We start from the raw sequence: 16,102 nt of genomic DNA on the forward strand, positions 1-16,102 counted from the left end.
TAGGTGACATGCCTGCTATGTTCCGGACACTGTGGACGACTCCCCACACTCATCCATTGCCAACTCTCAGCACAGGTTGTCATTCCCCACCTGATGACTACAATGGCCCAACTGGTCTCTCACACCCACACATACTTGCTTCTGTCTGTTCTCCAAACAGCAACCGGAGTGATTTTTTTTGGCTGCTGCCGTGTGGCATGCAAAATCTTAATTCCCTGACCAGGGACTGAACCCACGCCCCCTGCAGTGGAAGTGCAGAGTCTTAACCACTGGACCACCAGGGAAGTCCCTGATCTCTTAAAAATAAAGCTCTGACCCTTTCTCTCTCTCAAAACCTTCCAATGACTTTCGATTATCTTTGTCTCACGTGGCTCTTACACCTTTCTCTCTCCCCTCAGACCTTTGTAAATGCTGCTTTTACCTCAAATAACTGCCCTATTTAACTTTCTCCTTCCCAACTAAAACATCACTTCTGTGGAAAAGGGCTCTCTTCTTGTTCCGTGTCTTCTTGTTCCCTTGTCCCCACTAGACTGTGAGCATCATGAAAGGAGGTCCCAGGTCTGTTTTTGTTCTTTGCTCTCTTCCCAGTTCCTGCAACTGTGTGTGGCATACAGCAGGGGCTCTGCAAATCTATGAAAGAATAAGGAATGTAGGTCAAAGCAAGGAGATATCACCTCTCACTAACTGGTGCTTAGGCGAAGGCTTAAGACTTAGGATAATGACTGGGTATTTAAGTGAAATGGATTTTGCCCTAATAGGAGGATCAGAGAATAAGAGACACTAACAATAAATTAGTGGGTGTTTTACTGGTAGTTAATGCTGAGGTGTATCTCCACACTACTGTTCACTTCCAGATCCTGGCAAAGAATCCTATTTTCTGCTGAGCCTTCCCTGCCTTTTCATTTTTTTATACACTCAGAATATACACAGAGACAAGGGAAAGCTTTTAGGTATGCGCAATCTTATACTGCATATTAACAAATATGGAGAACAATGAAAAGAGGTACTTAACCCCTTCTTGCCATGAACCCAGGATTTAGGATGTCGACTCAATATTAAAAGCTAAAGCACACTACAGACATCAGGATATAGAGAATGAGTGGAACCTCCTTCGATCTGGACACGTTGTGATGTGATTTATGTATCCACACGATGCTCACAACTCCTCTACCTAAAATCACCTTTGAAGCCACACTAGGCATCAGTCTCATTCCCTTTACAACCAGAACGACCCCTAAAATGTTTGTTGGATTCGGCCCTGAATGACTTCGCGTTGTTTCAAAACCTGAAAAACATCTTCACGAGAGGAAGGTTTCTGATCACAAAGGACGTTTAAAAGAATGGGCCACTAGTTCTGAAGGTCATTCCAAAGCAGAAGTCTCAAGCATTTTGCACATTCGTGGAAAAAGTTTCTATATGACATTCTTTCGGATGCATAAATTCCATCGTTTTAAGAAAAAAATCGAAGTGCTTTATAGTCAGCCAGTTATCTTCAAAGGCAACAGGGCAGGTGTTACAGCTTAGCCCGTTGTGCAGCTGCCGTGCACTGGGGGCACTCTTCCTGTTTCTCTCCTCTGGACCATCCTGTGGCAGAAAAGCTGCATAAGGTCACTGACAAGATTTAGAGCAACGTGTGCTAGGTTGCTTCCGTAGCTGAAGCTTGAGCAGTTTTCGAGCTGGTGAAGGATCTAATTGTTGCGTGCTTCTCTTTCCTGCAGAGAAAAGGAGCCACAAAATAAACTTCAATTGAATTCAAATACCATTTATTGAAAACTTACTGTGTGGACACTGTGCCAGACACACAGAAGGGCATTCCAACAACAAATGAGAGCATGTGCTCTCTACGAGATGGCAGTCTGGTAGGAAAGCCAGCTGCAACTACAACCACAATACCATCCAATGAATAATGAAATGAAGGTGTGTATAGCACATAATTTAGGGCTGGAGGTGGTCAGGAAAAGTGACGGATAAGTAATGTCAGTGTCACTTAGTGGATTCTTGAAGAATGAAAAGGGAAAAAAGGAATGGGTATTTCGTAAGTCTTGAATTTACCCAAACAACACAGTTTGTGGAGATTTAATTCTCAGTCTCCTGTGCTTCTGTGGAATTTACATCTACAAATTTCCCATCAACTTTGAGTACCCACAACGTAATAGTTATTGTGAGGGGAAAAGAAACCCCACCAGATATAGGCCTTACCCTCTGAGACCATATGTTTTGAAGGGCAGTGTGTATCCGAAGGGCTATGAGACATAACACAGTACAAGCTCTGGTCCCCTTAAGACAGGCTTACCGAGCTGTACTGACACCTTCTGGAGGCACTGGGTACTTTCCTCCATAAAGGCGTGCAGCTGCTTCATGGATCCTTGCAGTTCGTCCATCTGCAGACAAAAGACAGCTGTCAGTTGTAAGGGTCCAGGCGTCTCTGAGGCTCCTCAAACATGTCAGGCGAGCTCCTGCTCAGCTTTGCTTTTGCTGTTCTTTCAACCTGGAATGCTTATGCCAGACTTCCCCACTCCACTCTTCTCCACACTGCTCCGTGCCCCAGCAGGCTGACCTGTACAACCTCCAACAAGATCCCATGTCCTCTGGTTTCTGGGTGGGCTTGGCCAAGAGGGAGCCAAGTGCGAGGGAGAGGAATGAGGTCAGGGTATTTTACCCAGGCCTGCTTCCAGAAGGGTCATCTCGAGTTAGCTGTGTGTCCCAACTGAACGTCATGGCTCTCTCAGAGCATCCCACTCACTATATGACTCCCTGCCAGGTGCCACAGTGACTGTTCCTCCCTCCAGCCGACAGGTAATAGCTCAGCTGCCTCTAAGCCCCAGATTACTTTTGGTTTCCTGAAACCCACACTTTTGTACTTAGCCCCTCTGTAAACAGACTCTCCTTGAATTATCCTATATCAAATGCCATGTGCTTCCTGTTAATACTTGGGGTGATACACTACTATTCTCCAAAATGTCATGGATCATTCCTCATTTCTTTCAAGTCTTATTAAAGTAGAACCTTAGCAGGACCTTCAACCCCTCTATATAGCAACCTACAGCCCTCCTTCCACCTGATTTATTAACACTTATCACCATTTATTCGTTTCTTTTCTTCCATTGTCTCTCCATGTTTCCCCAAGGTAGAACTGAATATACTCTTATCTCATCTAACTACGCATATTCCCCACGTCTTTTAATTTCCAAGGATGACAAGGTAGCAAAGCTGGATAACTCAACAAAAGAAACATGACCCAACTTACCACCAACTCCATACAATCAAAGACTTTATTCTGGTTCTGTAATATTTTCTGGTAGTCAGGCTTTGTATTAAGGACTTCACTCTGGGAAGACCCAAGATATGCTGTAGGTTCCACTTCAACTTCAGTATTTTTGGTTTCAGTTGATCCTCTAAACACAAAACAAAAGAGCTTTCAAATAATTTTACGGGGAAAACAGATAAGATTACCTAGGGAAAAAACCTCCTAGAAGGCTTTATTAACCTGAATCAATATTCTTACACCCTGTACTGAAAGTACAGGCTCTCTAACTAACAGGAGACTCTGAGATCATTATCCAATATTAATATTTTTATACCCCTGGACTCCAGGAAATGCTAGAAGGTTAGCTGACTCCACCTAACAATAAGGTCCATTTACAAAAAGGACTACACTTGGGGTAAAGCCAAAGCCTGCTATCCTGAAGTCAACGTCTATAATCTTTTACCAAAGAGATGCTGGCCCACTTCAATTATCTAAAGTAACTGAATATAGGGAATTCCCTCGAGGTCCAGTGGTTAGGACTCCGAGCTTTCATGGCCGAGGGTGTGGGTTTGATCCCTGGCTGGGGAACTAAGATCTTGCACGCTGCACGGTGTGTGGCCAAAAAACCCCAACCACAAACTGAATATAATGGACAGTTCATGGAAACTGATGATGACTCTTTAGTAACAGCTACTACAAGTCACTGAGCGCTTACTGGGTGCCAGACACAGCTAAGCACTTTCCATTTAACCTTATTTGACCCTCATAATAACCCAACGAGGTATGAACTAATATTATCCCCATTTTCAAATGAGGCACTTCAGATTGCCCAAGGTCACAGAAGTGAGGAGTAGTTAGGATTTGAATAGAGACAGTCTGCTTCCAGAAGCATTCCTCTTAACTATTAAGCTATGCCCCATCAAAAGTTTTTATTCTGAAACTGCCATCTTATGCATTATCTATCTTCATAAATAGAACATTTAAAGGGTGAAGAAAGTAGCTAATAACCATCAATGCTTAGATTGGGGGCGTTTCTCAAACTGTGTTCCTCAAAGCACGTCTCTAAGAGGCCACTTCTGCAATTACTATTTTGGCTAATGTTTTATAGTTACATTTCTAGCTAAGATTCTGTTTGGGAAAAAAAGCTTAAAATCACTGGTTTGGATGGTAAAATGAAATCAAAATCTAGCACTTACCCGTTTTCTTATGCCTTCAAGACCCAGACAAAGATCCTCTCTCTCCTACACCTCATCTTCCATTACCCATTTCATGTCTGTATCTCCATGAAGGCCCTGGCCAGGGTTCTCTCCCATACCTGCAGCTCAAAGGCCATGTGCTCACTGAAGTCCCTTGATACTGTTCTTGGCCCAGCCCCAGGTTGCCAGGTACAGGCCAGAAATGTGCCTGTCTCCCCCAGGATGTGGAATGGCAGCCAAGGACACAGAACAGAGGCAATTCTGTTCTTTGACTGAAAATAGTGACAACTCTTCCTTCCCTTCCCCCTCACTCTCCATTTACAAAGTGCTACTATACACGTTACAGAGATCTGATGAGTTGATTGGCCTCTAAGAACGGATTCATTGTTCAATTTGTGCTAAGAGAACTGAAATCAATTCACATCAAATTCCACAAGGTAAAAGCTTCCTATTTCCTGTCACAGATCTAACCTGGATATGATCTCTTCAGCCTCCTCCTGGTAGCGCAGCAAGAGCTGATCCCAACTCTGACGTTCTAAAGAAAACCTATAGGAACAGAAAATAATTCAGTTAATTTTTGATCATCTCACTCTGAATCACTCAGGGCAACAATAAGTGTTATTAGGTGTCTACTCTGGTTCTAAGATATGAATAAAAACGTCATAAAAGGATGAGAAAGCATGACCAATTCAGAGGCTATTAATTTAATCAAATCAAACATGAGTTCTTAATAGCAAATCCACATCTTTAGTCTCTAGACTCCATTCTATGAAACTGGCCATTAGTACAGCCCATAAAATCCCAGTGTGCAGCTGTGTAACTTCCAGTGGGGATACACTAGTACTGACACACTGAACAGGATGTTTACTCTTCCTTTTTCCCAGGTTTAGTTATTTTCCCCGGATGGATTTAGATTTTCCAACAAAGGTTCACTCATTTTCACTTACTTTGTTATATATTCCTTCATCTCAGCCACTGATGTTTCCAGAGACAAATCTGGTGCTCTTCTAGAATACAGACAGGATGATGAGATTAACACAAACCTTCCAAGAGCACTTGCTATGGACACCTTACATAATTTTAATGGCAATAAAACATGTTCAGAATTTATCTTTCTTCAAATAAAAAAAAACTTTTCTGAAGATTTAAATTTATTTATTTATTTAAAAAGTTTTCTTTAATTTATTTGCTTTTGGCTGCATTGGGTCTTCCTTGCTGCATGCAGGCTTTCTCTAGTAGCGCTGAGCAAGGGCTTTGTTGTGGTGTGCGGGCTTCTCATTGCGGTGGCTTCTCTTGCTGCACAGCATGGGCTCTAGGCGCATGGGCTCAGTAGTTGTGGCACACGGGCTCTAGAGCACAGGCTCAGTAGTTGTGGTGCACGGGCTTAGTTGCTCCGCGGCGTGTGGGATCTTCCTGGACCAGGGCTCGAACCCGTGTCCCCTGCATTGGCAGGCGGATTCTTTTTTTTTTTTTCGGTACGGAGGCCTCTCACTGTTGTGGCCTCTCCCGTTGCGGAGCACAGGCTCCAGATGCGCAGGCTCAGCGGCCATGGCTCACAGGCCCAGCCGCTCCGCAGCGTGTGGGATCTTCCTGGACCAGGGCACGAACCCGTGTCCCCTGCATCGGCAGGAGGACTCTCAACCACTGCGCCACCAGGGAAGCCCGGAAGGCGGATTCTTAACCACTGTGCCACTAGGGAAGTCCCAGAATTTATCTTTCAACAAATTTTTATTCTTGGGCTCTATTTCACTTTTGCACCAGGTAACAGCTTTCTCAGTGGGTCTCTTCATCATCTATTTCTCTCACCAATTCTAATTCGCACACAGCCAGATTAACCTTTCTTAAAGTATTCCTTTAATTTTTTTCCTTGCTTAAAAATTCTGTGACCCTCCACTGCATTCAGAAGAAAAGCCAAAACTCCTTAACCTGGCACTTAAGGTTCACTTAAGGTTCTGGCTCTGTCCAGCTCATTAACTTTGATTGCTATTACCCTTTATCTATTCTGTCTCATATAATGCCATTCAGCATCAAACGTCTGAGGGTTTCAGGGCTTCCCTGGTGCGCAGTGGTTGGGAGTCCGCCTGCCGATGCAGGGGGCGCGGGTTCGTGCCCCGGTCCGGGAGGATCCCACGAGCCGCGGAGCGGCTGGGCCCGTGAGCCATGGCCGCTGAGCCTGCGCGTCCGGAGCCTGTGCTCCGCAACGGGAGAGGCCGCGGCGGTGGGAGGCCCGCGTACCACAAAAAATAAAAAAAATAAAAAAATAAAAATCTGAGGGTTTCAATCTCCAAAGTTTTGTTCACGCCGTTGTTTAGCCTCTTCCCTTCCCACTAATCAAAACCTTAATGTCTTTTAAGAACCAACAATACTTTTCCATATAACCATCTTGTCTTCCCACTTAAACTGAAGCTACTGGTTGGATATGTTTTACTTAAACCAATGCCTCGGCTCTGTAGGGCCATTAATCCTAAAGGAAAAGCAGGAGGCATTGAAAATGCCAACATTTTGCAGATGTACTTGGTACTCTACCTGGCAAAAGCAAATCAGTTGTGTCACCGTTCGTGTTTTCCTACCAAGGCCTGTGAGAAACAGCCTCTATCACCTCTGGCTGACATGCAGCAGCCTGTGGCTTAAATATACTGCATTAAGTTATGGGGATATAAACCTTATTGCTGTTTCATTACCACGCAGAGGCCGAATATGAGCTAAAGAATAGCATCCTATATTAATCTTCCAAAGACTGGTTCTGGGCAACCCCAGCGATTGTATTATAGTTTAATTAATGGAATAAGAAGGGAATAAATAGCTTCAGTGCTGCCTGACGGATGTAATTCTCTCGCGGTAAGATACGCACAGTGAAAAACAATGAAGGAGTGCTGATGGAAAAAATATATATATACTGCATTAGAAGAGAAGCTACGCTGAACTAAAATATTTTTCATTTCCTGAATAGTAATGTTAATTCTAAGGATCCACGGAAAGGTAGACCTTTGTGAAGTCAAAAGTGTAAGCCCAAGTTACACGATTTGTTACAGGCAGTGGGGAGAGGGGTGGGTGCTGCCCCTGAAGAGGAACGACCAGTTTGGGGGTACGACTGCAAAATTTCTCCTAATAGTCCTGCTTGCCAACAGCTAAAGAACATAAATTTATCTCCAACTTGCATGGCTAGTGAAGATCTGAAGAGCACTTTTCCTCTCAGCTTTCCATGGCTGGTTCCTTCTCACCATCCAGGTCTTACAGGTCTCAGTGCAAAGGTCAAATCACTAGAGGACCTCTCTGAACACTCTAGCTAAAGATGCCCACCCCTCAAGTCACTCTCATATTTACTGACTTCATAGATTATCACTATCTGAAATCATTATTTTCTATGTATTTGTTTGACTGTCTCTCCTATTACAATGTATATGAAGAGAGATCTTGTTTGATTATTTACCACTATTTATCTCCAGCTTCTAGAAGAGCCTGGTACATAGGAGATGATGGATGAATGTTTGTTGAGTGCATGAACAACTGTCTAATTAAAATAAAAAGTTTTATTTCTCCAGAGAAGACATACAGATGGCCAACAGGCACATGAAAAGATGCTCAACATCGCTAATTATTAGAGAAATGCAAATCAAAACTACAATGAAGTATCACCTCTTATCCATCAGAATGGCCATCATTAAAAAGTCTACAGGGAGTTCCCTGGTCTCCTAGTGGTTAGGATTCCAGATTTTCACTGCCGTGGCCTGGGTTCAATCCCTGGTTGGGGAACTGAGATCTCACAAGCCGCGTGGTGAGAAAAAAAAGTCTACAAATAATAAATGCTGTGGAAAAAGGGGAACCCTCCTAACACTGTTGGTGGGAATGTAAGTTGGTGCAGCTACTATGCAAAACAGTATGGAGGTTCCTTAGAAAACTAAAAATAGAATTACCATATGATCCACCAACCCCACTCCTGGGCATATGTCCAGAAAAGATGAAAACTCTAATTCAAATAGATACATGCATCCCAATGTTCATAGCAGCATTATACAATAGCCAAGTCATGGAACCAACCTAAGTGTCCATCGACAAATGAATAAAGATGTGGCGTATGTGTGTATACACACACACACACACACACACACACACACACACACACACACACACAATGGAGTATTACTCAGCCATAAAAAATAATGAAATAATGCTATTTGCAGCAACATGGATAGACCCAGAGATTATCATACTAAGTAAGTCAGACAAAGAAAGACAAATTCCATATGATATCACTTACATATGGAATCTAAAATACAACACAAATGACTTATTTACAAAACAGAAACAGACTCACAGACATAGAAAACAAACTTATGGGGGACTCCCCTGGTGGTCCATTGGTAAAGAAACCGCCTTACAATGCAGGGGACGCGGGTTTGATCCCTGTCAGGGAACTAAGATTCCACATGCCGCAGGGCAACTAAGCCCACGCACCGCAACTACTGAGCCTGCACGCCCCGGAGCCTGTGCACCACAGCTAGAGAAGAGAAAACCTGCACAACTAGAGAGAAACCCACGTGCTGCAATGAAAGATCCTGCATGCCTCAACAAAGATCCTGCGTGCTGCAACTAAGACCCAACGCAGCCAAAATTAAATAAAAATAAATAAATAATAAATGTAAAAATCTTTAAAAAAGAAAAAACAAACTTATGGTTACCAAAGGGGAAAGGGGGTGGGGAGAGATAAATTAGGAGTTTGGGATTAGCAGATACAAACTAGTGTATATAAAATAGATAAACAACAAGGTCCTACTGTATAGTACAGGGAACTACATTCAATATCCTGTAATAAACCATAATGGAAAAGAATATATGTATATGTAACTGAATCACTTTGCTGTACACCAGAAATTAATACAACATTGTAAATCAACTATACTTTAATTAAAAATTTTTTAGGGACTTCCCTGGTGGTCCAGTGGCTAAGACTCTGCAACCCCAATGAAGGGGGCCCGGGTTCGATCCCTGGTCAGGGAACTAGATCCCGCATGCCGCAACGAAGATCCACACGTGGCAACAAAGATCCCGCGTGCCGCAACTAAGACCCAGTGTGGCCAAATAAATAAATATTTAAAAAAAAATTTTTTTAAATAAATAAATAGAAAGTCCTAATTCAATTATAATTTTGGACAGAAGGGGAATTGCTCTTACCCTTCTGAATCTTCAAAACATTTTTGTAGAGTTCCATCACTTTCCAGTCTGTCTGCAAAATGTTTCAATTCTTCAGAAAGAGAAGATGCTAGAGAGAATAGAATAAAATTTTATGTTATAAAATAAAGAGAATACAAATTTTCACAGTGAGCTGCTGACAAAGATATAACGTACTTAATGTGGTCCCAGCTCTACGGTCCCCTGTTACATTCTCACCCATTTAAAAAAGTGGTATAAATATGCAGGAAGATTTTATCTTTTTTCTTTGGATAGGTATAGATAAAATGAAAGACAACTCCTCTTTATAACATTTATAATAGTGTTTTTTACACTTGACTGGTGAAAAAGCAGTTAAAAAGATGTATCTGGGGCTTCCCTGGTGGCGCAGTGGTTGAGAGTCCGCCTGCCGATGCAGGGGACACGGGTTTGTGCCCCAGTCCAGGAAGATCCCACATGCTGTGGAGCGGCTGGGCCCGTGAGCCATGGCCGCTGGGCCTGCGCGTCCGGAGCCTGTGCTCCGCAACGGGAGAGGCCACAACAGTGAGAGGCCCGTGTACCGCAAAAAAAAAAAAAAAAAAAAAAAAAAAAAGATGTATCTGCATGGACATTTCATTCTTTTCAAGCGATTTGATCTGTTGGCACTGGGTGGAAGAACATTACAGAAGTCAGGCAATGGGCAAGAGTGTAATGAGAAATGCTGGAGACAAAGAATTACGGGCATAAGGTAAAAACAGGTCTCTGCTTAAATTTGGAAGAGTTCACAATTAAATTCAGGTGAGGAATGCAGAGGGGAAAAGATATGTTAAAACAGCTATCAAAATAACCTGGGCATATCTACTCTAATTATGGTGATAGTGCAATTCTGAGATAAACAGCTTTAACTGGCAAGTAAGTCTGAGTTCATGTATTTTCTAGGTCTTTTAAGTGGGTAACACTGAGTATTTCTGACCTGGATGATTGTGTAATGACACTGTAAGGAGAATAGCTACTTTCTGGAAAGCTGAAAACTGATTCCTGGGAAAGAATATTTGTAACTTACATCACAAACAGCTAATTTCCTTAATATATAAAGAGTTCCTACAAAATCAATATAAAAGAACCAATATCCCAATTTTTAAAAGTGAACAAAGGATATGGACAGACAATACACAGAAAATAAAGCACAAATGGCTCTCCTCTAAAAATATGAAAAAATTATTATCCTCTTCAAAAGAAAAAGAAACAGATTAAAAGTACAAAAAAATACCTTTTATCACCAATTAAATAGTAAAAAATCTAAACTTTTAGTTACAGTATAATTACACTAGTTAATTTCCAATCTAGAAATTTATCTTACTTTTACTTGAATATGTGCCAAAAGGCTTGTATAAAAAGGTATTCATTATCCATTCATTGCAACAGTAGAAGACTGAAAACAACTCTAAAAGTCCATCAGTAAAAAACTGGTTAAATCAAATATGGTACATTTATAAAATGGAGTATCATGGAGCTACTAAAATGTCAAGATGGCTCTATAAGTGTGATATAGAATTATCTGCAAGATAAATTAAGTTAAAAAAAAACACAAGGTAAAGAACAGTGTAGAGTGGTTTACTCATTTGATTTCAATGGATAAATGTTTAGAAATGCAATAAATCTTTCTGCAAGGATACACAAGAAGCTGGTGACTGCGGTTGCCTCTGGGAGGAAAGAACTGTGATTGGGGTCACGGTGGAAGAGAGGCTCACTTTCTTCACTTTTGGACCTTCTGAACTTCATAAACATATACTCTTATTTTTTTAATGCAACTCCCCAAAAAAGGAGGGGAGCTGGTTTTGTGAGGCAGCAGTTCCTGTAAATGGGGATCCTGAGAATGGGGCTTCAATTGACCTTCATAGAAGGTACAGACCAAGGTCAAAGCTCACTTGTCTAGTCTTAGTAACTTACCTTTGGCTCTAAAATTTTCAAGACTGAAGCCCTCAGTGCCCCTTAGGAAAGGTTCAAGTTTCTGAACAGAGAACTAAATAAAGAAAAGCATTTTCAGTACAACCAAGATTTCCCAGGCCAGTCCCGAGTACATGTAATTTTATGATGTTTCATAAATGTGAGTAAACATGATTTAATTCTACACCTAAGATTTTTCATATAAACAAAACAAAATGAGAAAATCAAAAGGTAAGGGAAAAACTCTTTGTTGCCTAGACTATATGATTTGATTTTTGATTCAGGAAAAACAATGGTCATTTAATTCACACAAATGACTTGCTTATCTAAACTGATGTGATCACCAGTCAGCCATGTAACACCAACTTAGAATGTAGTCAGACCTCAAATGACTGCTTAAACTTAGATTTGACCTCCACTCACTGCAAATTCCCATCATTTGCTGCCAGTGAGCAAAATATACTACATCGGGGAAATCTGACTGTTAAGTGCTCAGCGACAGCAGCACTGATGGGACTGGTAGAGCCTAGTCCAGAGACAGATCAGCTCGTGGGATTAAAGCTGGCTTTTAAATTAATTCCACTAGAGAGAAATATCTTTTACCCTTTACCGATAAATCACACAGTATTTGACCTCTCTTTGGGGATGTCACAGTTAACAGTTTAAAAAAAAAAAAAAAGAAAAGAAAAGAAAAAGAAAGCATTTCCCAATCGTGAGACTCTCACCTGGAAACTGGAAAGCAGGAGACAGCCCAGCCGTTTGCTTTCTGCTATGTTGACACTGATGGATCTGCAGAGCTCTAACATAAAGTATCACCGCATTGAAGGAGATGGATACTTAGACAGTTAGCAAAGTAAAAAAAACTGAAAACTTCCCTCCCCCTTGATGCAGTCCAACTTAAGAAAACCCAAGCAGCCTTCTCTAATTAAAGGGAGAATTCATATATAGTCACATCTAATTTGTTCAAGATCACCAAAGAATGACATTTACCCATCTGTGCGACCTAACTTTGAAAAGTTATAAGAACCTTTTATGTACTACATTAAAATCTTGTCTTGATAAACAACGTAGATTAAAAAAAAATTTAACTCCTTTTATGTTTTATATTCACCATTTGAAGAAAGGAGGTGGGATTATTGCAGTATTTCTATGACAGGCACTGCAGTGTGCTTTAAATACTGTCTTGGGACTTCCCTGGCAGTCCAGTGGCGAAAGACTCCGTGCTCCCAGTGAAGGGGGCGCGGGTTTGATCCCTGGTCGGGGAAGTAAGATCCCACGTGCTGTGTGGAGCAGCCATGAATGAATGAATGAATGAATGAATACATACATACATACACTGTCTTAAGAATCTTCTTATAAACTATGAGCTCCATTTTACGGATGCGGAAATTGAAGCTCAGAGGGGATATAACTTGTCTGAAGCCAGAGACTGGTGGAGCCAGAATTCAACCCCAAGTCCATCACCAAAACCTGTTTTCCCACTAATACCATGCTGCCTCTCCTTAATGACCTAATGATACATTAATAGTAATTTGTTGAACACCTGCTATCTAAAAGGCATTTTATTAAACGCTATACACACCTCATTAAAACTTGAGGCAAGTATCTTATCTGGGTGAATCTTTTTTTATTTTTTTCCCCACACTGCCTGGCATGTGGGATCTTCCAAGACCAGGGATCAAACCACTGCCCCCTGCAGTGGAAGCACGAAGTCTTAACCACTGGACCACCAGGGAAGTCCCAAGTATCTTATCAACTCCATTTGACAAAGGTTAGGTAATAGGTAACTTGCCCAAGGTCGCACAGTGAGTCAGCCAGAACTGAACGGGCATTTTACATAATTATGCCACTGAATCCTCAAACAACTAGAAGAGATAGATACTGTTTTTTCGATTATGTTCATTTAAAAACATCAACTATTATACAGCAAAGGAAATTTGCTTTGAGAATTGGGAGAGATACATGTCTTTTTGCCCTCCAGCTTCAGCTGGCTGTGTTTTTAAAGTTCTTTTGTGCCCTCTCTTGATTACTTCTCCTTGCTTTTAGTCATGAAAAACTGGATACCTTCTGCCTATAACAAAAGAAACTTGGCAAGTGGCTGGTAGTGACCAGGAGATAACAAATCTTATTATGCATCAGTAATTTTCTATTACACAGAACATTAGGCCCACATGCTCTGGAACAGAGATGCAGGTTAGGGCAATCTTAGGAAACTGAAGTTTCTTGGCACGTCCACGGAGTAAAGTGCATGAGCCTAATTGTGGTGGCAATTTTCTGATATGCTACATGGCTGTTTTTACCCAGAATTCCTTCTAAACATGAGACCATCTGGAAGTGAGGTGATGTCTTTAAAATAATCACCACAGCTTAACACTTGAACTATTTCTTTACCATGTGCCAAGTACTGTACTATATATCAACTCATTTAATTCTCACACAACCCCATAAAATAGGTATTATTTCATCCCTTTTACTGATGAGGACCGTAAGGCAAAGGAGGTTACGGGACCTGCTCAAGGTCACACAGCTAGTAAGGTCTTCCTGAAATGTGTTACTTTCCATATTAAATCTTGTACTTCCATGCTTACTGAGATGCTATTATTATAAATTCATACAAAATCACATTCAAATACAGCATGTCTAAAAAACTAGGTTTTTACACTAGATATTTTTATGTGTCCTTCCCTCTGAGATATTTTCAGTTATAAAGCCTAAAAATCAGGTAGCGACCCATCCACCTTCTGTTCTGCTTAAGGATATGAGGCCGAAAGCCACAGGAAGAAATCTTTACTTCTAGCAAAGGCGAATGTTGAACATTCACTTAGCAGAGGTGAGAGTTGAACAACCATAAATCAGATTTTCTGTTCATGGTACAGATTACGGTGGGTAGCTAATAACATGATATAAATAGCAATGATACTGAATACTTACTAGGTGTTTGACATCAGTACTTATAATCTTAGGATACTCCTACAGATGAGGAAACTGAAGCTCAGAGAGATTTGCTCAGTCACATAGCTAGTAAGCAGCAAAGTCAAGTCTATCTGTCTCCCATACCTCACTGCCTCTTATCTGAGCTGGAACTCCATTGTCTTATGTACATCGCACCCCACCTGTGATGCCCTGATGAAAGGGAGGCAGTGACTTCCGCCGGTTCGTTTCTTTCATACTTGCTCGCCGCCAGGATTGCCTCCTGTCTTGATGACGGGCACACTGTTCTTTGGGGGACAAATAAAGGGACCTGGATTGAAGTCCTTCCTGGTGGCTGAGATCACAACTTTCCCCCTTTTTAGGGCTAGAGCCAAGGTGAATCTGTTTCTTTGAAACGCCTTCAGTCATCTCCAGGGAGGTGGACGAATTACCACACGCTTCCGCAGGGTTGGGATCTGATTCCGATGGATGACCATGAGTCTTAGATGCCACTGGTTCCTCCTCCAGCACTTGTTATAAAAAAGTCAAAATACAGAATCAAACCCATCACAACTAAGTATCTGTGCAAAAAAGTGGAAAAAGGAAACGTATGCCCCAGATCATGGAAACACTGAGGAAGCATCTTTGCAAATACGTGAGTAAGTGCTTTCAAGTCCACCAGGAGCCAGGAAAGTATTTAGGTAAAGCTCAGGAACCTGAACCCAAGAGGTACTGAATGTCACTACAGTACTCACCTTCTACAATCTCTGATCTAGAAGTCATCCTGGGTGGAGAACCCTGAAAACAGGAAAAGGAGGTGATCTGTTCTCCACATTTCAGTCCCAGTCTTGCTGGGGATTTACTACCCCAGAATCGGCCTTGTGCTTTCTAATCTCTTTGAACTGCCCCTCTTTGCCCCATGAAATTCCACCTGCCTGAGAAGGCCCAGTCCAACCCCGCCTCACCCACCTCCTCCAGAGAACATCTGCACAGCTCATCACCCCCTGTTCTCAATTTCTACAGAATTCATCTCTAGAAATACTCACCTTAACATGTAGCCCATCTTATTTCCCAATTATTTTGTGTTTAACAAGTCCCTAAGTGCATAATTCAGTTGATGGCATTATGATCTACCTGGTCTTCAAAACATGAAAAAAATCACATTATCCTTGATTAATTCTAAGATCCAAAGGCCTGTTCATCCTACTTCCAACAGTCTCTACAACTCTTCCCCGTCTCCGGTTATCGATTTAGTTCAGATCTCATAATTTCTACCACTCTCCCCCACCTCCCCCAAGAATCTAACAGTCTCTCCACTAGTTTTTCCTACATGCAGCATTGCTCCTCTCCAATCCATTCTTATTTATTTTACTTTTGGCCACGCCGTTTGTGGGATCTTAGTTCCCCCGCCAGGGACTGAACTCCGTGACAGCACGGAGTCCTAACCATCGGACCGCTGGGGAATTCTCTCCGATCCATTCTTTAGACGGCAGCAGAGATTCCTCCAGTGTACTCAACACCTTCCAGAAGCTAGTCCTAACTAGTACCCATTCCTGCTTTCTCCTGCCACTCCCATTCCATGCACCACTTTTGACTCTTTGCACACATTGCCTGTAAAGCTTATTCATCCTTCCCAATCGAGCTCAAGTGCGAA

At 41.9% G+C, this 16,102-nt stretch overlaps 1 protein-coding gene across 1 annotated transcript; it reads right to left on the reverse strand.

Annotated features, from left to right (window-relative positions):
• Positions 1 to 1,215: 1,215 nt before the first annotated feature.
• On the reverse strand, positions 1,216 to 15,240 carry DSN1 (DSN1 component of MIS12 kinetochore complex). Its single transcript, XM_065892724.1, has 10 exons — positions 15,204 to 15,240; positions 14,652 to 14,978; positions 12,264 to 12,337; positions 11,542 to 11,614; positions 9,616 to 9,703; positions 5,391 to 5,450; positions 4,915 to 4,989; positions 3,248 to 3,395; positions 2,294 to 2,381; positions 1,216 to 1,712 (listed from the first exon to the last, which is right to left on the reverse strand). Exons 1-10 carry the CDS (start codon positions 15,229 to 15,231, stop codon positions 1,609 to 1,611), a joined length of 1,065 nt encoding a protein of 354 aa, XP_065748796.1. The 5' UTR covers positions 15,232 to 15,240; the 3' UTR covers positions 1,216 to 1,608.
• Positions 15,241 to 16,102: the final 862 nt, after the last annotated feature.

The sequence above is a fragment of the Phocoena phocoena genome, chromosome 15 (assembly GCF_963924675.1).
Source record: "Phocoena phocoena chromosome 15, mPhoPho1.1, whole genome shotgun sequence".
Classification (NCBI taxonomy): domain Eukaryota; kingdom Metazoa; phylum Chordata; class Mammalia; order Artiodactyla; family Phocoenidae; genus Phocoena; species Phocoena phocoena.